The 24,673-nt window shown below is 44.5% G+C and overlaps 1 protein-coding gene across 1 annotated transcript; it reads left to right on the top strand.

Annotated features, from left to right (window-relative positions):
- The first annotated feature begins 1,741 nt into the window (after positions 1-1,741).
- pard6a (par-6 family cell polarity regulator alpha) lies at positions 1,742-20,721 on the top strand. The gene is made up of 3 exons (XM_027004019.2): positions 1,742-1,923; positions 4,694-4,916; positions 17,178-20,721. The coding sequence occupies exons 1-3, from the start codon at positions 1,780-1,782 to the stop codon at positions 18,074-18,076; spliced, it is 1,266 nt and encodes a 421-aa protein (XP_026859820.1). The 5' UTR covers positions 1,742-1,779; the 3' UTR covers positions 18,077-20,721.
- The last annotated feature ends 3,952 nt before the right edge of the window (positions 20,722-24,673 follow it).

The raw sequence follows: 24,673 nt of genomic DNA, 5'->3' as shown, positions 1-24,673 counted from the left end.
AAGAAAACATAATACGTTTATTAACAACGAATAAACCGAATACTTAACGAGGGAGGAGTGAATGCGTGATTGGGGAACATTTCACAAATACGGGGACGCCGATCCACGCCTGTGTATTACCCAATGCCTCTGATACACACTGTTTCCAAATGTAAACGCTTTTATGTTACGAGGGTATGCTAAGGAGCTAGTGCACCTGGCAATAGATATTACTTTCATTTCTGACAACTACAGATGCTTTTTTTTTAGGGGGGGGGGGGCAGTAAATCACTTGTAAATTTGATTACCAAGCTTCACACGAGGCATTTTTGTTGGTGATTTGGCATATGTTGGAATAAGAATTATACGATTCCCAATAGTGATTCAGTGAGATCTGAGGAATTCAAGTTTGCTTTTATAGTCCCTTTCTCCGACGTGAAGCACCAGGGCGTTCTAGGAGTGGGAGTAATGCATATCTTATCTGCCATTCTGCCAAGCAGGGCTCTTTAAAATAGCTCACATTCTCTCACCTCTGCAGCTGGAAACTGCGTTCCTCGCACATAAGCAAACACTGCACGCCAGAGTTGTGTCTCACAGGCACGCCCTTCTTAAGGAAAAACTTCAGTAGTGCTGACAAAAACAGCTACGGAAACAAATACAACACATGTAAACAAGGCCTGAAGTATATCCCAGCTTGCGTTATTCCGAGTATTCGTAGATTATTAATATGAAAACTGAAAACAGACTTTTGATTAATCCGTTTATATCTTTTTGAGCGAGCAAATTCTTTGCAGGACTGTATGACGGAGGTATATTCTTCACGTATTGTCGTGAAACGATGAATGAGTTGAATGGAAACTGGTTTATCAGTCTTTTACACACGGTGAAAAAATGTACACTGAACTGTAAGTGTTGAGGGTGTGCTTAGGATGTTTGCAAAATCTTCTGATTTTGAGAGCTACGGTTACATACGACCTTCTATGCAGAGCAACTGGTGCATTTCTGTCATTTCTATAACTCTTTGTATATTGAGGGAAGTTTCTGGGCAGGGCTCCGGATCAAAGTGGAGTGGGCATGTAGGGAGAAGACGCGGCATCTTCTTAGGTAGAATACATCAAACGGAACCGATAATCATATTGATGGCATCGAACTTTTATTAGCATTGTCACTCAGGCTGAGTGTTAGGTGGTTCTGGGTCATCTGGGTCATAACCTAGCAGCAAGATGGACATTTAGGCATAGTGAAGACATAGTGTCTAACTCGTAAAGGGAAGTTTGAGAAAAGCCAATTAAACGTCACAGGTAAAAACAAACAAGCAAACAAACACAACCAAACAAAACCAAGCATGTAAGTAAAATCATTTAAAGCGAATTAAGGCAGTTTAATATTTGCCGGCGAAGTTCTCTTCATAATATGCGAGAATAATAATGGATAAAGCAGTAAACTGTTACAAAAATAAGCGATCCTTTCCTGAGGTTGTGGTTTTCCGACTGTCATTGTTTTTAAATATTAAATAATTTAATATCAATTGTTCTTTATAAATAGCTCGTACGTTACTTGCAGTGACGGTTTTGTGAGGATTTTTTGGTCCCACCTACTGATCTCTGAGGTAACGGCACCGACCAGCATTTCATGTGATACCACTCACCATCCTGTCCTTGACGTCACAATTGTCGAACGGAACTAGCCCCGCCCACTGCCGATAGAACCCGCCTCTAAGAGACCCAGGCGGGTTTCGCCGCCAGTGCTGTGGATTGCGCAGAGCTGCGCGCTCGTCAGCGTCCCCGCTGCTGCCCGCAAATGCGCGTACGAGGACTCGACTCACTGGCTTCTCGGTTCAGCTTCGCGTACGCTGCTGCTGACTACTACACGACGACCAACATGTCAAGAAACCAGAGGACGCCGCTCAAAAACGCCGACAACGTGGTCGAGGTGAAGAGCAAAGTAAGTCTGATTATTGATGTATTTGGATCGGCGGAGGTGCCGTTTCGCAGCTTGTCCGTGTACACTTTGCGCACGAATGCGCGAAAGACCCCTTTCGTTGGGAACTACACATATGACAAAAATACACCAGTAGGCTACTGTAATTTACGTTTAATAACGTATATTTTTCATTTTGGATAGTAGACCGTAGAGGGCGTGAAAGGCTGGTGTTGTCGATTGTAAAATTTGTGCGTCGGCACGTCCTGGGCGCTAGACGAGCGCTTGGCTCGAGTTGTGTTTGGCTCATTATGACACGTTGTACTGAACGTCTGGACCATATGTTCTCTGCGATGCTGCTGGGAGCGGATGTACTGGGGTTCTGGTGCATTGGGAGTCATCGAGAAGACGGTCGAAATGAGGCGATAGGGCCCCATTGATCGGTGTCATACCATGCACCACCGGTGCGGTAATATTATGCACCCCCGTCTCAAGCATACGTGTCCTCAAATTGCTATTTTCAGTGAGGTAGAAACGATACCCCGACCGCTGGGTATATTAATGTATAGCTCAGGACATGGACTAATTTTAGGAATTGAACTGTGAGTTTTGATAGGTGTTTAAATATTTCCACTATGACCACTATAAATAGCACAGCGAAACACTCCAACACTGATCATCTTATTCGCAAACAAACTCGATCTGTTGTGGGGTCATGTGACTGCCACAGTCAACAATGATCTAAGGTTATCAATATAAAAGGGGAGATCAAATTCACGAATATTTATATTTATTGACAAGCTATTATTTTACCTCTTAGCTTTGTAGACCCTTCCGTGGTGTTTTGAGGGCATTCGGTTCAGTGTGTTTGTTCTTCTTGGTATTTCAAGGAGAGCAGGCAGCCACAGGCATGCTGTGCTCTATCACTCTCATCTCTAAAGTAATGTTAGGCAAACAGGCAGTGGAACCGTGTAAAAGCTAATAACAGGGAAAGGACTATGGCTTTTCTTCTAAGCACCACATGAAATTAGAGGCTTTGTTTTGACCGATACCACTTCATCTGGGCAAGGAGTGAAATCGGATGTGGAGAGATGGCCGGATGTGTTTCGACTGTCTGAAGGGAATAAATACGTGTGTCCCAGGCCTTAGGCAGAGGTATTGCCTGTGCAAGGGTGCTGTGTTCCTTAGCACAGAATTTGAAGTGTGTTGACCTGATAGTCAAAAAAATGTTAACATTGCTAATCTTTCGTTCTCTTCTCGGCTCTCTCGCACCCTCGTCTACTCACTCTGTGATAGATGATTTGCTAGGGAAACTTTGGATGATTACGCGAACGAAGATCTTATATCTCTGTGAATCAAACTCCTGAGGTAAATGTGAGTTAAATCTTAAACTGCTTTGCGTCAGCCTGGGTGTTATACTGTACTGACAGCTCCCCGCTCCTTCCTTTTGGAGTCATGACAGAAGCTTTATTTAGGGTCTGCTCACTCCAAACATCTATATTTTCGAGGTTTGGATGATGTGGAAAGGTTCGGTTCTGCTGTGCTCTCTGTAGGAGTGGCACTTGCAGCATGCTACTTGAGGCTGAGGGTGGCATGCCTTTAGTTTTGGCTGGTTTGGATTGTAAGTGTTTGTTTGGCTCTGCTGTATGCACAACTCCGTGCCTGCGAAGATATACTGCAGGTAAGCAAGGCAGGTTTCTGGATGCTGGCACTGTGTGCACAGTGGATGCTTCTGAAAAGCAGAAGGCACAGAGTAGCGTGTACTCAGGTTTGGTCTACATTGTAAGTTATGTATTAAAACATGGACACAGAAATACCCTTTCTAAACATCAGCCCTTTTTATAGATCTGTAATTGATGCTACTGTGTAATTTTAGTCCATTTCCACCTGCTAGAGAGAGAGAGGGAGAGAGAGAATGTGAGAGAAAATGAGAGCTATATCCAGATCAGCCAGAAATAAATCAGTTGAAATGCATCATCATGCATTATCATGGACTTGCTGTAGACAGCCATCGAATTTATGTAACCGAGACCAACACAGGAAGAACCAAGGCGTGAACTTCCCGTAAGATTCTTCCAGATGACCCTGTGAGGGACATTGAAATATCAGTTAGCCGCGGCCTCAGTTTGTCAGTGAAGACACAGCTTCTACAGTATCTGTTAAGGCACTCGAGGCCACGCTCTTAACCTTCAGCGCCATCAAAGGGCCTTGTTCTTTTCATTTTCTTCCGTCTCTTGCACACTGGACACATCTTTGTGATCAAGGAAGTCCTGGTTCTTTGCGTGCGTGCTGTATCTATTCTAGTGCTGGGCTGACCCTGCCTCAGTCCCTCCCTATTCCTCTGCCACCTCAGTGGCTCCTCATAGAGCCCGTGAGTGCACATCAAAGCGAGAGGCAGGTGCAGGCAGTCTTGAAATAGCCAGAAGAGTGTGTGTGTGTGTGTGTGTGTGTGTGTGTGTGCGCGCGAGTGTGAATGTGTGTGCATGTTTGCTTTTGTGTATGTATGCTTGCACATGCATTCATGTGCTTTTTTTAAATGTCCAATAAAATAGCCATGTTAGACTGGCCTATAAAAAGTAACGACTCAGATTATTCCCAAATTATCGTTCAATTATTACCAAAAAATAGCTTCACTCACTAAATGGAATACAGAGATTATGGTAGGAATTAGCTATAAAAAGAAGACAAAGTATCATAGTGCACTAGATCTAATACAGTTCCTTTATGCTGAGCACCTCCCCTTTGCTTTGTGCCCGGGTAACCTGGGTAACCCTCCAATGTTTGTGTGCCACAGTTTGAAGCAGAATACCGTCGATTCGCGCTGCAGAGGAGCAGTGCCAGCGGCTTCCAGGAGTTCTACCGCCTGCTGCAGAACGTGCACCGCATCCCTGGTGTGGACGTGTTGCTCGGCTATGCCGACGTCCACGGCGACCTACTGCCCATCAACAACGACGACAATTTCCACAAGGCTCTGTCGTCCGCCAGCCCCCTGCTACGAGTTATCATCCAGAGAAGAGGTAAGGGTGTTGCCGATCTGTCCTGGAGGAGCGACCCTGGTGGAGGCGGTAGTGTTGGGCACTAAGTGGAAAGCCTTTGTAGTTGGTGTTGTGTCCTTTGATGTTGGAGAGGCTATGTGGCTGTGTGAACGTGAGCTTGCCGGTGCGCTCGTGAACGGTGAACAACGGTAGGAGGCGTTCATTTAAGGACGTCCCATCCAGAGGTGCCGTAGTTTGCTGCTGCTTACCGCTGTGTGTTGTGTTCGGGCGGAAGGTGGGTAGCATCCTGTCCGTTAACAAAAACAATATATCATCATATTGTGAGTATTGTCTTATGTTAGTGAGTAGGATGGTGGTAGTGTTTGGTGGTGGGGGTGTTAGTTGGTGCCAGTCAGACCTATCTCAGTTTCAGGGCTATGTTTGGCTCCAGGCCAGATCAGAGGAATGCCGATAGTTATGCATAAGACTAGAGCACAGAGCGTTCCTGTCCCTTTCCCTCTCTGTTTTTCTCTCTCTCCATTTCTTTCTGCTTCTCTCTCACTCTTTCTTAGTCTGTCTCCATGTCTCTGTCTCTCTTCTCTCTCTGTTCTGTGTTTCTGCCCCCCCCTCTCTCTCTCTCTCTCTCTCTCTCTCTTGCTCGCTCCCTCTCTCGCTGCTTTTCCCTGTGTGTGTCTCTCTCTCTCTCTTGTTTCTCCATTACTCCTGGGGTCATGGTCAGTGGCTCTGATCAAAACATAATCTTCAGCACAACATTCTGGAAAATGTGCTGCCAGTGCCCTTAAGAACTGTTTTCACCATCGTGCCTTTCTCCTCTGGTTCACCATCGTGCCTTTCTCCTCGGGTTCACCATCCTGCCTTTCTCCTCTGGTTCACCATCCTGCCTTTCTCCTCTGGTTCACCATCCTGCCTTCCTCCGCTGTTTCTGTTTGTGTAATGTTTTTGGAGATGCTAATCATCTGTGGATGGTTTCGACACCCCCCCCTCCACACCCACTCACGCTCTGCAAAGACTACCCTCTTTCATAGTGGGAGTAGCTGCCAAAGAGATGCTCTCTCTGTTACACTTTCATACATTGCATCAAACTTCCTCGTAATTATAACTTCATGAAAATGATTTCGGAGTTGTTCTTCTTATTTACAGGGTGCTCATATCTCAGTGAGTAACACTGCTGGTGAGCTCCTTAGTGACTGTGTGGTTGCTTAGTGTCAGTAGGGGGCTTAAAAGAACCCGTTTGTCACAGTGAATATAAGGCCTGGCTCTGTGGTCATAGCGTGCTCGTCCTGTTTCTCAGTATCTTTTGAGAAGACTACGACAGGCGTTGCCATTTACAGGACCTCATTGAATTTGTTTGGTGGGTGGAGCTTAGGGTTAGAATGTTGTGCGTGTGTGTGACAGAGGGATGCATTGTTTGCTTGTATGGGCCTGAACACCCCACACACTGGGAACAACTAGTGCTGCATCAGCACTGCTGCCTGGCTCTGACACTACCACACACACACAGACACACGCGCGCACACACACACAGGCATAAGGTCAACACAACCAGCTGGATTGCTGCAATAATCAAGGAATGTGGAGGATGTGAGAAGGTGAACTATATTCTAGTGTGGTGTGAAACCTAGGGAGATGTGGTTCTTTTGATGTGGGGTGCTGGTCTCAGTTTGGGTGATGGTGAGCATAAGGTGGTGGGGGGGGGGGGGGGGTGGGCGAGTTTGATATGAGGTGGGGTGAGAAATGTTACTAAGGAGAAGCTGTTTTCCAGCAAACAGGATTGGATGATTTAATATGAGATGAAAAGGAGGGGAAAACGGTGAGAGCGGGATTAGATGCTGAATTTTGCCATCCTATTTTTCGAAATATCTTCAATAGCATTATTATCTGAGTAAGAGAAAGGGTGCCTGACTGAGTGAGTGTGTAGGCATAACCACGTATTACATAATCCCCGTTTGAATCACGAATATGCATTGTGTCACGGCTGTGGAGTAGAAAGGCAAGGGCCACGTGTGTCCATTACTACAGGAGCCTGCTCACACTTACTCAGAGACTCTGAATTAAGGTAGAATTCTAACAGCTCCTTGGACCAACCGTCTAAAATGGCAAGCAAGTTTTAAAGAAATCTTCTGTCATCTCTTGTAGGTTGATTTTTGAAATCCTCTAGACACAGGGCATGGCTAAACATACATGGGTAAAGCCTGATATTAGCATTTTCCATTACTTTTCAGTTGTGTGGGTCTGAATCCATGTCCATATGCGTGTGTGCTTGTGTGTGAACGCGCCCGCGCGCAGGTAAGGCCGCTAGCCCTTTGGTGATATGTGAACGTTTTCGGTTTAAAGGAGAGTAAGAGCTTGGATCTGCTCTCTCCTTCCAGCTGCCAGTCCCAGTCCCCCATCTCCCTCGTGTCTGACTGTGTGCTCTCAGATTTCTGTTAACTTGGCTTTCAGGCTGGATCTGTTTAATAAAGCCTGTTGTGAGGGGAGCCGCATGCCGCGTATCCCAGCAGGCTTATCGCGGTGGCAGGCTGCTCTGGGCTGCCGCGCTGTCGCCAACCCATTACAGCTTCATATGCTCCGTAAGAGGAAAATGGCTTTTTTTTTTTTTTCCTGCTGCACTGAATTTTCCATTTATTTATCTATCTATTTATTTATTTATTTATTTATTTTTGTATTACCCAACCCTTTCATATTTTTTGTGGTCTAGAGACGGCTTAGTTCTACTTGGGATTTGTGTAGCATGTTGGCTGCTGATGGAATCCTCTCGGTTCGTATTTAGCATTCGGCTTCTTTCCCTTGGTTTACAGAATTCTGGTGTTTTGACTCACACTATTGTTGTGTTCTTATGACCTGCTAATGTTGTGATAATGACCCCCCACCCCTCCGCTGAAACATCTAGAAGGACAAGGTTATATAACCTACATCGTACTGGAGGATAGGCTGTGGTGACAGGCTGTGGTGAGTCTCCTTCTGCCTCTCTCTTCCCTCCACTGTATGTTGTAACTCTTTTATATGGCAGATGTCATCTTTCTCAGCTCATTGAAAAAGCAGGACTGTTTGGGTAATAAAAAGGTTTGCCTGTGCCTGCCTGCTACTGACACCTGCTCTCATCAGAGCAGATCAAAAGCGGCAGGGCATTGCCTTCACATGTAGGTGCGTGCTTGTGTGTGCATGCACGTTTGTGGAGGGCAGAAGAAGTGAATGTTTGATTTATTGTGCTGAGCTCGTGGGTTTGGTCTGCACAGTGTTTTAGAGGCAGATACAGCAGTGTTGTAAATTTTGACAGAGGGTGGAAATTCGTGAAGGAAATGCATCAGGACTGTGGACTGGACGGACCAGTTCTTAAGAATGTGGCTCTTAAAGTGCACTTGTGTTTATGATGTCCGTAAATGTCAGCCCACAAATAGAAATGCAAATAAAATTGATTGGTGACATTTGTTTTGATCATTTATAACATTTTATGTGCTTTAATCAAACACATGCAAGTCAAGATGAATGAAAATTGCATTTTTCTAGTTCTTATTTTATTCCAGCCTTAATTTTTCCAGGCCGAAAGTCCAAAAATACCATCACATTGTAAATGATTACTCTAACAACATAAACCCCCAGCAATTTGCAGTCGCAGCATAGTCAACACCAACACTACCTAGAAATCCCCCAACAGTGGTACAAACCAGCTTGTGTAATGTCAGTTAGCCTCCAGACCTGCTCTGAGCAGAAGTGATTTACATGCTACAGAGATGAAGGATCAGCTGTGTGCCTGAGATCATGCGCTGTCTCTAATCAGTTATTCCCCACCCTGTGTTCTCTTCCTCCCCCCGTCTGTCTGTCTCTCTGTCTGTCTCTGTCTCTCTATCTCTCAGCGGGGGCTTTAAGAGCAGCCTAACTGAAACGCAGAGGAGATTGATGGACCTTTTAGTATGAGCTCATCCCACATAACACAAGCAGTGGATAATGGCGTCCTCATGGCAGATGGGGACCAATGAGACTAGCAGGCAATGCTGACATCAGTAATACAGGCAAATAGAAGGAGCTTTGCTGTAAAGCCTACCGCAACAAAATTCTGTTCAGCGTACTACTTCAAAACCGGATAGATCTCTCTAGCTAAAAAAGTATTCTGTGGCCTTCTTTCACGAGGATAAAGTGCTGAGTGCAAGTGAAATTAAAAACACTGAGCAAAAGGTTCATATGCATCTCTATCTTCTGTGCTTTAAATGTATGCCACAGACTAATTTATCAGATGCAGGCTGAGATTAGAGATCTGTCTATGCTGTAAATTCAATATTGATTAGGCGTTAAAACCATTTAGTATGGCACAGGGTGAGCGTGTAGCACGGTCCTTGTAGCTGTATGTTGTATTAAAAAAAAGAAATAAATCAAATAGAGGGAAATTGCAGCGTTGTAGATCAAATACTGTGCAGCTGCAGACGTAGTGGAAGGGAAGCGAGCTAAGCTGAAGCAGAGGCGTGTCGCGTGTACACAGCCACTGCTTAGAGGGCTGCCCTCATACACGTGTACACGCGTGTGCTCGGTGGGTACAAACAGGTGCTCTCTCTCTCTCTCTTTTTTTTTTTTTTTTTTTTAAATTGTCTGTGTGTCTTTGTTTCTGTGTTTGTGTGTGTGTGTGAGAAACGCCAGAGAGATGGAAACTCCACCGATATGTCTTGTTTGTGCTGTTGGATCTGTTCACTGAGGTGGTGAACGACCTCCTCTTTTCCACTGCAGGAAAAGCTGCGTCTCATTAGTAACGGAGGTCTGCAAGGAGGAGCCCCGCTCTCAAAACAACACACTGCCAGTGCATAGTGTTTTCCTGGTTAACAGGTGTGTTATTAGCTAATTAGCCAATGAGATTGCAGACTAATACCCATTTGGTGTTTACATCAATAAGACTGTAGGAGGTGGTGAGACATGGGAGTGGCAGATACTACACACACACACACAGAGAGAGACTGCAAAGACAGAGGGCAGGATGATCAGAGTTTCCAGCAGATGTTCGTGTGTGTGTGTAATGTGTTTAAGTATAGTCCACAGGGTGAAGTGGAAGGCGTGTGTATGGCACACTCCCTCCCAATTGTTTGGTTGCTCGAGTTAGTTTCCCCAGCACTGCTGAGTTGTGAACATAACGAATGGTGGATTGTTCATATGGGAAAGTGAGAAGAAAACTGCTGAAAAAGACCTGTAGCAGAGAGAAGGGAGAGGATGAGGGGGAGGAGAAAGGAGTTTGATCGAGACACAGAAGGAGGGAAAGTGAGGAATGAGACAGGAAAGGAGGATGGGTGGCACACCACTACATCTGTTGTGCAGGTGTGTGCTCCTAGCTAGAGGAGTCTCTCTGTCTTTCTGTCTCTCTGTCTGTCTGTTCTTGCTATTTCGAATAATGATAGGGAACACCTGCCTTGAGAGAGCCTCACTTGCTTTGTGTTCGTGTGAATCTCACCCACCAGTCTCCAGATGCCTCTCAGCTGGCTGATGCCTCCGTTTTGGAACGCAGTCGCTACTCACAGCTCAATCTCTTGCCGGCATCTCTGCATAGCTGCTTTGCAAAGAATGCATGGTTGCTGAGAGTGAGCGTGACCTCTAACTCTTCTCCTATTGGTTGTCGGAAACGCCTTGCTCGCAGGGTATAGGTCAGTAAGTTGTCGAGACAATGAGCAGGCGAATCAGAAAGCAGGGCGTGGTGTGAACTGGATGGCCTGCCTGCTCCACAGGTGTGGTATCTGAGCCCCAATCTCCATGACAACCATGCAAATGGAAACCACTGTTTAGGGAACAGTGAAGGAGAGGTGCAAGCAAAACAGAGATGTGAGTGAAAGAGAGAGGGGGGGGGAATAGGAGAGAGGTGATGGGGACCAAAGAGGAGGAGCAGAGACTGATCAAAGAGGAAAAGAGTGCCAGGAGGGAGAGAGACAGATGAGGAGAGTTGGAGACTGGGCCAGTCTCGCTGCCATTTTTAACCCTCTCCTGGCAAAACTGGTTCAGGCTAATTTTAGAGCGCGTTCCTGTGCGGTGCGGTAGGCGACGTCTGAGAACACCACTCCCTGGGATGACACGTGCGTTTTGACAGTCTGCATTTATTTTTGGGGACCGTTTTTGAACTGAGTCCATAAGCCTTCCGGGGAATGAGGAAGTGGGTGTGATCTGGCCCAGCAGGAGCTTGGTGCAGAGCCTGGGTTTCCTGCCCCCCCCCACCCAAAATCAGACGCTTGGGCCATGAGTCAATGGGCGTATGCTGTCCCTCAATGAGATGACATGGAGCTTCTACAGGACATGCAGGACAAGGGAGGAACGCCCTCCCTGACTGGCAGCTGCCTACATGTGGATTAGGAAGAGAACGTGCACTTCCTATATTTAGCTGCAGAGAGCTGCTTCTGGGTCAGTCATGACCTCTTTGGACATAGAAACAAGTATACATATAGCTATAATTAGATCTGATCAAAGATCAGCCCTTGCACTGGAGCTATGAAACCCAGACCGCTAAAGGACTGAAGGTTAATCTCCATTCACGTTGTGGCAGGATGAACTCTCGACCCAGGACAGAGAAGTGGAAAAACAGAACCTGTTTAATCTCGATGGAGGAAGTCAACCTGGCTCTGTGGAAGTTTATTTTATTTTGTGTACACCTTCTGCTCTGCTGGGCCATTTCCCACAGAAGGAAGTAGTAAAGCTCAGAAACGTGTCTTTCTCCACTCTGGCTTTGTCTGTACTTTTGCTGGAAGCACCTTTCTTATGTCTACACTAGAAACATCTTACCTGATACCTCCACACACCACTTTCTTAGACACACCTGTTTAATGGGTGTACAGGTCCATACTGTATTCCAGTTGTGTCCATTCAGATTTGTCAGTCTCCCTCGTTCATCACTGGTCTGTTTATGACCACATGACCCCTGCTGACTGGATATGGCAAACCCCATCTGAACACTGTCTCAGCAATAACCTTGTGGTGATCAGATGGTTCTGGCACAGCAGCGTAGCTGAGGTTTTTCACATGCTTCACATTCGGTGCACAGTTTCAAGTGGTCTGCCACCCACACTATCCACCCAGTAGCTGTCGTATAGTCACAAACAGACCATTGTTGATGTGTGAGCAGAAGGGCTGATGACCTGTGCATGGCAAGAGGAGGCGTGAAGCCTCTCAACTGTAACTGACTGGTGAAGTACTTACCGAGATCTTAGCACAGACCTCGGCTGTAATCTAACGAATGAAAATAAAAGATTGCGGTTCATTTCTTTCCTTAATGGTTGGGAGGTTGCATGATGCATGTGCTTGTGTTTAATCATAATCCCAGGATTAGGATTAGGGATTAGAACTGGCCCTCATCAACCTCTTGGGTAATTCCAGACAATCCCCTATTTGTTACGACCCTGTTTATATGTGTGTATATGTGCACGATTGTTGTGTATACTTCAGTATGCTGTATGGTTTTTACATGTCTTGTAAGTTTATATCATGGTATGTGACGTTGGTAGAGTCAACTATATCTAAGCACTATCACACTAAATTGTTAATACATCTTTCCTTTCACACCATCACTTTAAAGTGTGCATGTATATACATGCATGTATGTATGTATGTGTGTGTGAGTGAGTGAACAGATCTTAAAGTTTTCCTGTACACATTAGACTGCATGGGGCAAGGGGCGGGGCAGTTTGCGGGTGTTTCCTTGCCATAGAGAACATATGGCCAAGTGTTGGCTTCCAGATGGTAGTAGTACAGGGTGAGGTCATATTCTCAGGGCGATACACAGGCAGCAGAGCGCGTGTGTGATTGACAGGCATGTGTGCCTTACTGTAGCCTGCCACACCCAGACAGGGATTGAAACCCACAACACCGTGACTTCTACAGGAAAGAACAAAAGAAAGCGAAGTCAAAAAGATGAACGTAATTACCATATTGTATATCTGAAAACCAGATGACATTTGGAGCAGGAAGTCGCAGCTCTTTAGAACGAGGATTTTCAGTTTCAGCCATCAGCAGCTAAGAATGTAAATCTAAAACCATTAAAGAAATAATTAAATGAACAATTTGTCATCCTTTGGCAGGTCTATTGACTCGGACTAATGAAAGTGACAGTGATAAGATCTGACATAAAGTGCGACTGAAATGTAAAACACAGACGTTAACGGTTGCATGAGTTATGCCAGCACAGCAGGGGTCATTAGGTGACAGATGTAATTGGACCCAGAACCATAAGACAACAGGGAGAGACAGGCAGACAGACGGGGGGGACGGGGGGTGCCCCCGAGCAGTTCTCCATCAACATCTTCACACGTAGCCAGCGGCAGTGGGGGCACACCACATGCCCCCCTCACACCCAGCAGTTATTAAGGGACGTGCACACTTGATGTTGCCATGTGCTGGTCTTTAGGGTGGACAGGGAGTGCTTCTAAATGAAACGGACAGTCGTCTGGTATTTATCATATTGGTATTTTTAATAATAATAAATACTTTCTCTCATACTGGCCTGTCCACTGTCAATGTAAGGGTGGAAATCTGTGGTGGAGGCTCACAGCGCTTGGTACAGACTGTGGAATTGGGGCTGTAAAGCAGAGAGTTCAGAACATCAGTTACGATCAGTTGCAAGCAAGAGTGCAGCGCGTTCGAGTCTTCATAGTTTTTGCCTTAATGTTTACCTGTTTAATCAGAGGAGACACTGACTGTGGATTAGGCTTGAAAAGCACAATACGTGTCTCTGCAGTAACCCTCCGTGGTGATGTATGGTGTCAAAAACCCCAGCCCCTTCCGTAACAGGACATGAAGTGTTAAGCTTCTGTTAATAAGCCACCTTTCACTAGCATAACACACTGCTTAGACACGGAGCCATGAAGGCAATAAGATAGGATATCTACAATAATATACTTGACTCAGACTCTGGACAGTGAGATTCAGGCTGATGTTGATTGTGGAATTTTTTGGTTCCAGCATATTTTATGTTTGTTCCAGAAACTTCCACAACTTGAGTAAAGCCACTTTTTACCAAAGTGACTTACAATTACGTCTGAATACAACTTGAGCGGTTGATGGTGGCAACTTGGCAGTGGTGGGGCTTGAACTGGCAACCGTATCTACTGAGCTACCACGGCCTTCTTCACTTCAGTGAGCAGGTCTGTTTGTGCCCATGTACATAACGAAACTGGGAGTTTTGCATATTTAGCTGTTGGCGGTCAGTAGGCAGTTTAATATTTGGCACAGAGGGGGGAAAATGATGGAAAGAGAGGGAGACAGACAGCATGTACCTCTTCATATCCTTCACAGAGGTATCAACAAAAAGATGCATCAAGCCATAGGTGAACAGTAATGTGTCTGTCATATCATTGAACCCACTGCACTGCCACAGTCCTTCTACTTGATTATATTTCCCAGAATGCCCTACAAGGCCCTCTGAGGCTCTCTTAATGCAGAGAGATGTGCGCAAGGTGCTCGGCACCGTTTCACACGGCAGGCGTGTACAGTCAGTATGGGTATTGTGGTTACATTTCCCGGGTTTCTCTGTGATTCCGTGATTCATCCATTATCATTTTCTATTTCTGTGACTGATTTTGTTTTGTTCATAGCTGTACCCCAAGCTTTATCGTCTGGTTTGCATAACACCTTGTGTGCAAGCCTTCAGCCAGAGAACGGTGTGTTCGTGTTGGAGTGATTTGTCATGAGAGCCTAGATTTTGCTCTTCATAAAGCCCACCTAGAACTGAGCAGGTCTTTTGTAGTCCTCAGTGCTTTATACCTTATAGAATTTTCTGGAATTCTGCAGAAATCCTTTGTTCTTGTGCTCCTGCTTCATCTGGCTTAGTGTCTTCCATCTTCATGAATAACTTATTCGGGTCTGTTCAGTGGCAGTGCATGACCTCTGCAGCTCCAGATAGGAGTAATTTGATAAGAGGCTTAGTAACGTTGTTATGACGCTTAGACTGGGAGTGTGGCGGGGGGGGTGTATGTGTGTTTGGGTGGGCCGGGGTTTGTACCATAACCTCTTCTGACTTGCTGTCTGCTCATATTCTCCCGGATTGCATTAATGTGAGGTTGCTGGAGCAACGGAGTGACTTTGAGTGGGTTTGGTGATTAGTCATATACTGTGATTCATATGACATCCAGCTGAAGTGATGGGGGTGAGGGATAGAAGTGGATGAGATGGAGGAGTATCTGTGGATGTTGATTGTGTGTGTGTGTGTGTGTGTGTGTGTGTGTGTGTGTGTGTGTGTGTGTGTGTGTGTGTGTGTGTGTGTGTGTGTGTGTGTGTAAGGATGATCTGTTTAATGTTTTTTCAGCCTTCTATATGCATTAACCTTTAATCTCTCAGCTATACATCACATTACTACGTTAATGCACATGGTGTTTATTGCATGCAATGTGAAAACACACACATTTCTCATTCCTCATTTTATACCCTGACTTTTCCTTTCAATAACAACAAAGAAACAAACCTACGGTAGTTAAAAGACCAATTTCTTCCTCCCTTGTCAGCCAACAGAATTCGGGGGGGGGGGGGGGTCACCTGGCTTGGGCAGGCCAGTCCCATCATCTCCTTGTACCCCCCGCCGTCGGCCCTGGCTGGTTTTGCAGCAGACGGGACAACCCCTCCCTTCCTCCCCTGAGCAGTTTAATAACACAGCCTGCGCTGCTCTCTGTAGGGGGGCAGCCTTTCGGCGTAACGGAGCTAGACAGTCTGAACTCCAGCTGTGTGAGAAGCATGTAACAAAAGCAAAGCGAAGTTGCATGAAATTCACTGTGACACATGGGCAGATGTAGCAGTGTACGCTGTGTGTACGCTGTGTGTACGCTGTGTGTACGCTGTGTGTACGCTGTGTGTACGCTGTGTGTATGTTGAGAGAGTGACATGAATGGTCCAAAAATGACACGTGCACACACAGCTAAACATGTGTGAGAGTATACATGCACTCGTGTGTGTGTGTGTGTGTGTGTGTGTGTGTGTGTGTGTGTGTGTGTGTGTGTGTGTGTGTGTGTGTGTGTGTGTGAGAGACACACACACACACACACACACACACACTTTTCTCTGTTGTCCTTGCTAGAATCAATGCATCAGTCTGGACATCTGTCAATGAATATATGGCTCTTCTCATTAGTGTGTGGGTCAGGGGTCGCGGTCCAGCTGGTTCAGGCTGTCCTTCAAGCCCCACATCCTTACTTTCCAGCATCTTCCAGGAGCACGGTGATCAGGAATTAGATATGAAGAGCGCGGTGTAATAATCCAGGGCAATCCAGGGCTGGCCCCTCCACCATCAGACAGCAGGGGCTTACAGTCAATCATCTTAATTGATGTAACGCCCCTGCCCCGAGTGTTTGGACAGAATCACCCAGTGTGCATATGGAACATGATGAAAAAGATGGGAGGATATCAGGCTAAGTAGACACAAGACATAAACAGCTCAACGAATGTTCACTTAAAATGGTGAGCCATGTCTGAAATGTTAATTACGCATTTGAATAACAAAGACTTTGTGCAGATCAGGTGATCTACAGGTCATGTCCACACCTCAAGCATTTCCTGAAGGTCAAAGTGACATGAACATTGCTGAATCTGTGCAGGTTGCTCAGCTGTTGCTTATAGCTCTGCCATATGCGAAAACATTTTGTTTTGCTAACTTTAAGAGATGTCTGGTTTCTGCTGCTGGAAAAAAAATAGTTTTGGGTTGTGTTGCTGGACCACAGTGCTGAACACACACACACACACACACAAAAAACAAACAAAAAACAGTTGTGTTAGACAGCTCTCTTTACTGTATGTTTTGGGTCAGATTTACAGATAAAGTGACAGAGGGCTTGATTAATCTGCTTCACTTGTAATTTAATTCTGTCTACCGAGTCTGTCCTTTTACAAGTGGCCAAGAGAGATTTACTGCAGTGGCTTTTTATGTTGATCTATCCATTCCTGCCTCAGCAGTGCCATTAGGGAGATTGAGTCTCTTCCAGCGTTTTGCAGTTTTTAGTTCCTTGTGAATAACATAATAACATAATAACAGTCAACAGTTCACGTTTGCCATTTTCAAAGAATAATGTAAGGGATGGATTCCATTTCACAAGAACAGCGAAGAGGTATGGAACACGTGTTGTGGGCGCCTGCATGGTCAAATGGATATTGAACAGTCTCGGTTAAAGACACATGTGAGCTGATGAAAATGTACCACTTGGTATTCAGGATGGGATCAAGCATTTTTGTGTGTACTTTCACCTGTCTATGACCCTCACTGACACTTTGGTGAATGTAATGTGTTGGTTCTCATTATAATTGTGTAACCAATTTCTCTCTCTCTCTCTCTCTCTCCCTCTCTCTCAGATGTGAACGAACCTGTGGTCTTCGGTACGAACTCTCTGCAGAGGAGGAAGAAGGGTTTGGGAGGCCTGCGTTCTGTCCAGCAGAAGAACAAGCCAGCGTTGCTGATTGGCCTGCCGCAGGACTTCCGCCAGATCTCCTCCATCATCGACGTGGACATCCTGCCTGAGACTCACCGCCGCGTGCGTCTGCACAAGCACGGAACCCACAAGCCCCTGGGCTTCTACATCCGGGACGGCGTCAGCGTCCGCATCACGCCCCAAGGGGTGGAGAAAGTACCAGGCGTCTTCATCTCGCGCCTGGTGAGGGGAGGCCTGGCCGAGAGCACGGGCCTGCTTGGTGTGAATGACGAGATCCTGGAGGTTAACGGCATCGACGTGGACGGGAAGTCGCTGGATCAGGTGACGGACATGATGGTGGCCAACAGCCACAACCTCATAGTGACTGTCAAGCCGGCAAACCAGCACAATAACGTGGTGCACCGTGGCAGCAAAGCCTCGGCCAGTAACAGCTCTGCCGGCTCGGGAGGCTCCACCCTCTCTCAGGACTCCATCCTCAGCCCAGCCTCCCAACCCATTAGCCAGTATAGTAACAGCAACAGCGTGGCAGAGGGCGACAGCGATGACGAAGACACCGACCTCATCATCGAGAGTGACAACCTGCCCACTTACACACCCCACCGCCTAACTAATGGGAACGGTGGTCATAGCAACGCTCTCTCATCAGGCGCCTTTGGGCACAAGCCCCTCCCCCAGAGCGTCTCATTGCCTAGCAGCAGCTCTCTGTCGGACAGCAAGGCGTCGCTCAGCTCGCTGACCACACCCACGCACAATGGCAGCCCGATCAAGATGAGCAGCAGCCAAGAGAGCATGAGAGAGGATGGAAACCTCATCACGTTGTGAAGCCGAACCCCCCCCGCCCGGCATGATCTAATCCCACTAGACACCTGCTCTTTAGGAACTGTTGGTGCACAACTTGAGTAAATAAAGTAAAGAGAAAACGCACTGTTTAGTGGTACCATCTCTCCAGTCCCAGAACATCCAGAAGATGGTGGGCTGAGGACTTTCCAAGCTAAAGGGGTAGTACTGGTACTGGTAGTATTGGTGTTGGGAACAGCAGACAGGGCCCTGATGCTCTTCACACGTGGGCTCTTTACACATGGGCTCTTCACCTCATGGAAGTGCCTTATGGCTCTGTCCTTCCCTCATGCCTTATGTTCTCTTTTTTTTCATTGTCATTTGATCTCGTGCCTGGCCAAAAAAGGTTTTCCATCTCATAGACTGAGAAACTCTTAACACTACGCCAAATGGATGAAGGAACATGCATATTATTCACTCGGTATGTTAGGCACTAAGGAGATACCTAATCCAATCACTAGGTGTATTGTAGATGTGGCTGGGTCTGTCTTCACTCTGCAGTTACACTTGCTCGTCCTGAAATGGAGACTCCTCTTCAGTTTATGTGATGATTCCTGCATGTCAAAAATGCCATAGTAGAATTGGTGATAATAATGATAAAGAATAGTAGTATAAAAGTCTAGTCAAACTGTCTTGATCACCGATGTGTTATACAGCTGTGGCTTTTCTACAAAGGGCTCTGAGAGTTTGTTAGGGCACACCACGTCAGGTTCACGCACATCATCGACTGTACGCTCTAACTGTGGTCCCAGTAGTTGTAAAATCATTGTAATAGTCTGTCTTGCATTTCCGTCTTCTCTAAAAGATGTCTTCGGCAGAGTCACATGTAGGTAATATGTTATCCTGTCCTTTCAGACACGGTTCAGCCTTATAGAACTGCTTTGTGTTGTGGATTCCATGGCAAGGTACATGACATGTTTGCATGGTGGTGCACTTGGAGGATCTCAGCTGGGCCTACCATCACCTGGGTTATGATTAGAACGCGAGTGGAATGATGTGAATATCTGTGCCTCTCGCACTGATGACATTTAAGCAGCCGAGTTCTCTATCACTTCCTGCTATCAAATTCTGCTCTTTCGAGTAGCAGTTTCCCACGGCACTCAGCGTGATTGTCGCCGTGTGCGAGTTTGTGTGTATGAAGTGTAGGCATCAGCCCTTGTCTCAAATGCATGTTCTGGCTCCTCAGTTTCACCCCGCTTCCCTGTTCTCGTAATCTCTCACTTGCCTCCAGCTTCTTCCGAGTGCCGTGGACCCTGGGATAGCTGCATAGCTGGAGGAGCAGGCAGGCTCTCCGTTTGAAGCTGGCCATCTACATTTACTCTCCTGGGGTTGTTATTCATTCCCCCCATTGGTGTAACTACCACCAAGACATGGCTTCACCAAGATCGTGACCTCTCGTGAACTCAGTTGTTTTTGTGCTCACATGCTGTGTGTTTCTGTACAGAAAAAAAAATAGGAAATTCCTTTTTTTTTCTTCTTTTTTTTTTTTGAAAAGGCCAAAATTCTGCACAACTGGGACTTTGTTCATAGAGTCCACAGAGTCCACTTATGGATACTTCAGCCGAAAGTGTGTGCATGTCTGTGTGGTGACCCTTCATTCAGGCAGACGGATAAGACTACCTGATTAATGGGATAGGTGGAACCAGATGCAAAGCAGGAAATAAAGGAGAAAACACAAGGAAGTGATGGATAATGGATAAATAAAATATATCATTACTAATATAATTGAATTTTCATCAACTTGCTAACTGTTAATGGCCATGTGAAGGTTTCAGATAATCATGGAAAAGTGACTGCACTGTAGCCATCAGATGCATGTAGTAAGCCAAGGCTGTATTGAGCCCTTGGAGGTGCAGATTCATCTCTGGTATCTTATCCCTTTCCACTTCGTCAGCAGAACATGTTTGTCACTTTTTACCTAGTACAAATTATTCCTAAAGCAGAGAAGGTCCCTCGTGACATACCTGGCAATAACATCTGCAGTTCTGAGACAGTAACTGGTTAGAGTGAGCTTCTAACAAAAAATGAACACAACCATAGACAGAGCGCATTTAGAAGGCAGGTGGTCAAACTGTAAGGGGAATTTGGGGACATTAAGATTTGTGATCCTGCTCTGGTTATAATATTTATAATATAAAGAGGTTTTATTGTTATTCTTAGAAGGAACTTGATGCAATGTACTGTTATCAGTTTCCAATGGACAGAGATTTATATTCTCTTCATTTAGTGTCTCCATTTACAGTTGATATTAGCACACACATCGGAAATACAACAATCGCCACCACACAAATGACCATATGTACTGAGCATAATTTTTTAAAATATGTATGTATATGTATATACAAATATGAGATAATGGACAATTTTGTAAACTGGGAGCCCTTTTTATTAAAAGAGCATTTTATAAATGTGTAAAATATGGAAAGTTATTTTTCTTATTCTTGTACTTTTGTATGTATATTAGAATCCAGAACAGAACGTTTCTATTTCTTTTGCGTAAGAGAAACCAAACTGAAATCTGAAGAAACCAGTGGTTTTATTTTAATCAGATGGGTGAAGTGTATAATACTGTGAAGGCTATATGCTGATTCTGAAGTGTTCTATGGAGCTAATAAAATATTTAAAATGATTATGCTGTGTTTTATTTGTGGATAATCAAAGTCTTGCACATTATAACCCTCCTCTTATTTAAATTCAAATCCCAAAATTTAGCTAAGGATGAAACAATTTCCATTTCATAAAGCAGTGACTGCATTTGTGAGCACCCCCGGAGTAGAAAAATGAAACCTTGCAGGATATGACAGTGCCCAACTCAGACATTTCATTTCCTGATTTCTGTCTACAGTGGTCTTTGATGATGATCACATGAGTGTAGAACAAAGGGAACTATTCCTTCAGTAGATAATGTTAATGTATTGGGTCTTGAGGCTATCTAAAATCGAGTTTATTTGATTTCTTAAATCGCCGTTAATGTCGTGGGTATGGCTATGGCGCCCTCTGGTGGTCTTCTCCGTTTTTTGTTTTTGTTTTTTTTTGTTTTGTTTTTTTTTAACTCGAACTGTTTCCTTGGTGGCCGGTTGACGAGTAAAATACCCCCACATGAGTATGTGAGAATTCGATTTTTCGATTCAAATCGTGAAACATGCAGCCGCGGAGTACCATGGCACCAGAAAGTAGGCCTGATAAACTGGCGCAGTTTCTGAAAAGATTTGCCACTGTTATAGATACGCTAGAGATCAAAACATTTCAGGTAACGTTAAAGTTACTGTAGCGTCTCTCATCGACCGCTTAAGATCACACAACGAGAATAATCCCACATTATTATTATTGTTGTTGGTGGTGTTGTTTACCTGTATATAGCACCTTTCTCATACTCAAGGACGCTTTACAGATATATATTAGTATTTACAATCACTCACAGTGATGTCACATCATTACTTTTAAATATTTTTTTCCCCGTGGAGTGTAGATGGGAAGTCTGAAGAAGTTCAGAAGTGTATCTGATCTTCGGGGTTTCCTCAGTGCCCACGGCTTTAAGATGGTCGCACTGTAAGATCCCACTATGTTTCACTGTCTTTATCCTTTTACGTTAACCTGGCAGTTGTGTTACAACTATATATACCCAAATAAACGTGACAGGAACGGACATTTCACAAACTGAGTCTTATTTGCAGCAGCTCCAGCGCTAGACCCGAGTATTCCAGCATCCAGACTTCTCCATCAAAAGTGTGTTTATTAAAAAAGGCAGACATAACAGTAGAACTGAGTGTCTAGGTTCCTTTGACCTTGGCACACAGCAAAGTCCTTAAAGTCTAAAGGAAATGAGTCTGCTGCCATGCCCTCAGATCTATTCTGTACATAAGCATTCTCAAAATGAGCTATACATTTAAGTGCAAAATAAAAGCAGTGTGTTTAAAACAACTGAGAAAAAGCTCAGTCCTCATAATAGCATTTATTTCCATATACACAAAGGCACTGGGAGCACTGCACATTCAATTCCAAATGAAAACATGAACGAAATATCAATTTTTAAACTTAAAATGAAGGAAAAAAAAGAATAAATGGGCTGTTAAAAAATAGCAGTGTCTTCATTTTCATTTACAAACAAATATTTACAGTATAAACTGAAAGTTGTTTACAGATTTAGCTTTTCTGTTGATCACTGAACTAATATTTAGTTGTATAACCTTTATTTCTGATAACTGCTTTACATCTGTGTGGCATGGAGTCAACTAACATCTGACACCTGCGAAGAGATATTCCAGCCCAAGCGGACTGGAGTACATTCCACAGTTCTTCTGCATTCTTCGGTTTTGCATAAAAAAACAGTATTTTTGATGTCACTCCACAAATTCTCAATCGGCGTGAGGTCTGGGGATTGGGCTGGCCACTTCATAACATCAATCTTGTTGGTTTGGAACCAGGATACTGCCCACTTGCCGGTGTGTTTGGGGTCGTTGTTCTGCTGTTCAGCATAAGGCAACATGACCTCTTCCAGTATTCTGATATATTCAAACTGGTCCATGGTGCCTGGTATGCAATAAATGTTTCCGACTCCAAAGTATGAGAAACATACCCAAACCATTATGCTTGCACCTCCATGTTTTACAGTCTTCACAGTGTACTGTGGCTTGAATTCAGTGTTTATGGGTCATTTCACAAACTGTCAGTGGCCTTTAGACCCAATAAGAACAATCTTGCTCTCATCTGTCCATAGAATGTTGCACCACTTCTCTTTAGGCCAGTCAGTGTGTTCTTTGGCAAACTGTAACCTTTTCAACACGTCTTTTTTCAGCAATGGTACTTTACGGGGACTTCTTGCAAATAGTTTGGCTTCATGTAGGCATCTTCTGATTGTTGCAGTACTCAAGGGTAATTGAAGATCTTCTTTGATTTCCTTGGAGCTGGTCATTGAACGCTTCCTTGCCATTCTTGTTATTCTATGATCTACGACGATGGTAGTATTTCTTTTCCCCATCACGTGTTTCAGGCCACAATTGGCACCTGTTTCTTCAGAGAATGAATGACCTCACTACTTAAACTCCACACTGCTATTAATTTGAACACACCCCATTCATTAAATTAGTCAATTACACCCAATTAGCAGCGTGCATGTCATGACTTGATTCTGTTGGTTGCCCGTTACTCCGCTACACCTAGTCATGAATTTTTTCCCCCATGTTGTATTATCTTTTCTGCCAAAATCAGTAAACACATGAATGATGTTAGACTGCTATTATTTTGCACATAACTGTATGTCTGTACAGCACCCATTTGCTAAAATAATGCACATTACAGAATTATACACAAACACAACCATTACACAATCATGATGGTCACATTTGTGCTTCACAGTCTATGTTTGCTTTTGTAGTTTTAGTCCCTCCAGTGAAAGAGAAACGCAAGGAAGCGGCATCAGTATATAAACGACACCCCCTCAGCGTCTCTGAGCCAGCTTCCTTTCAGCGGCACCTCCTCCCGGGTGGCCGTTGCTCCAGCACAGCCTGATGCAGGGCAAGAATTACGTGGATCTACCAGCATGCCTAAAGGTATGAAGGCAAGCCAGCCTGTGCAGACAGACACCAAGAACCTGACAAACACTGCACATTATGGTCCCAAGGCAGTAGAACAAACACGTAGGAAGGTTAACGCTCGAGCACTCTGTTGGTAAGGTTGTCAGTTTATGGTAAATCCAGTTAGTCCTGTGGATATATGCATGTTCACATTCATGAGTGTTAAATTTGTGTTTTTCTTTTTTTTTTTAATGGCATTTCAGATGGACAAGTCCTCAGAAAGAACCACTGCACCCATAACTGCATAGCAATGAACAGTTAACTCCATTTTCAGAGTTCCACTCCTATAATCAAATAAGCCTGACAGAGAGAAGACATACATGAGAACACAGACCTTACATTACTAGACAAATGCATCTAAAAAAGGTTTTTGAAGTTTTTGGTCTATAGTATCATGTAAAGAAACAATACAAAATAATACAAGAGGCAGACACCCTATGCTCATGGATGTGTATTTTAATAAAAATAATTCTGTCAAAATTAAATGAGTACAATATTTCTTTAACATGTTTCCAGTACATAGGTATGTTTTTTTTGTTTTCAATTAATGTTTTCCTTTTTTTCTTTTTTTTTTTTCAATTTTTTTTTTTTAAAAGGTTCATGCGGAGGGTAAATCATTTCACAATGGTGGCTAAAATCAAAACTCAAATAAAATTTAAATCAGAACAGAAGTAAATTGTGCACAGCTTGCTGTAATGAGCCTAGCTCCATTTCTTGAGTTTCTTTGTCATCCGAACCACAAACAGCTCCGCAAGGACAAACAAAGGGAGACATTTTGTCCTGGGAGGATTTCATCCAATCTCTTCCACTCATTGTTTACCGTCAGTCCTGTTTACGATTTAGTTTCACAATGGATTGTTTTAACATGGCAATATACAGCTTGGGTGGTTATCCTACAGAGTTCCCAAAGATATTTTTACCATTAAAACCAATCGCAAAACAAAAGCTCCAATAGATACAGATCAGGTGAAGTATGAGCTTTATGAAATAGCTGGCGTTATGTGAGAAT

Source organism: Electrophorus electricus, chromosome 4, assembly GCF_013358815.1.
Source record: "Electrophorus electricus isolate fEleEle1 chromosome 4, fEleEle1.pri, whole genome shotgun sequence".
Taxonomy (NCBI): Eukaryota; Metazoa; Chordata; class Actinopteri; order Gymnotiformes; family Gymnotidae; genus Electrophorus; species Electrophorus electricus.
This window is presented reverse-complemented; position numbering and strand designations above follow the sequence as displayed.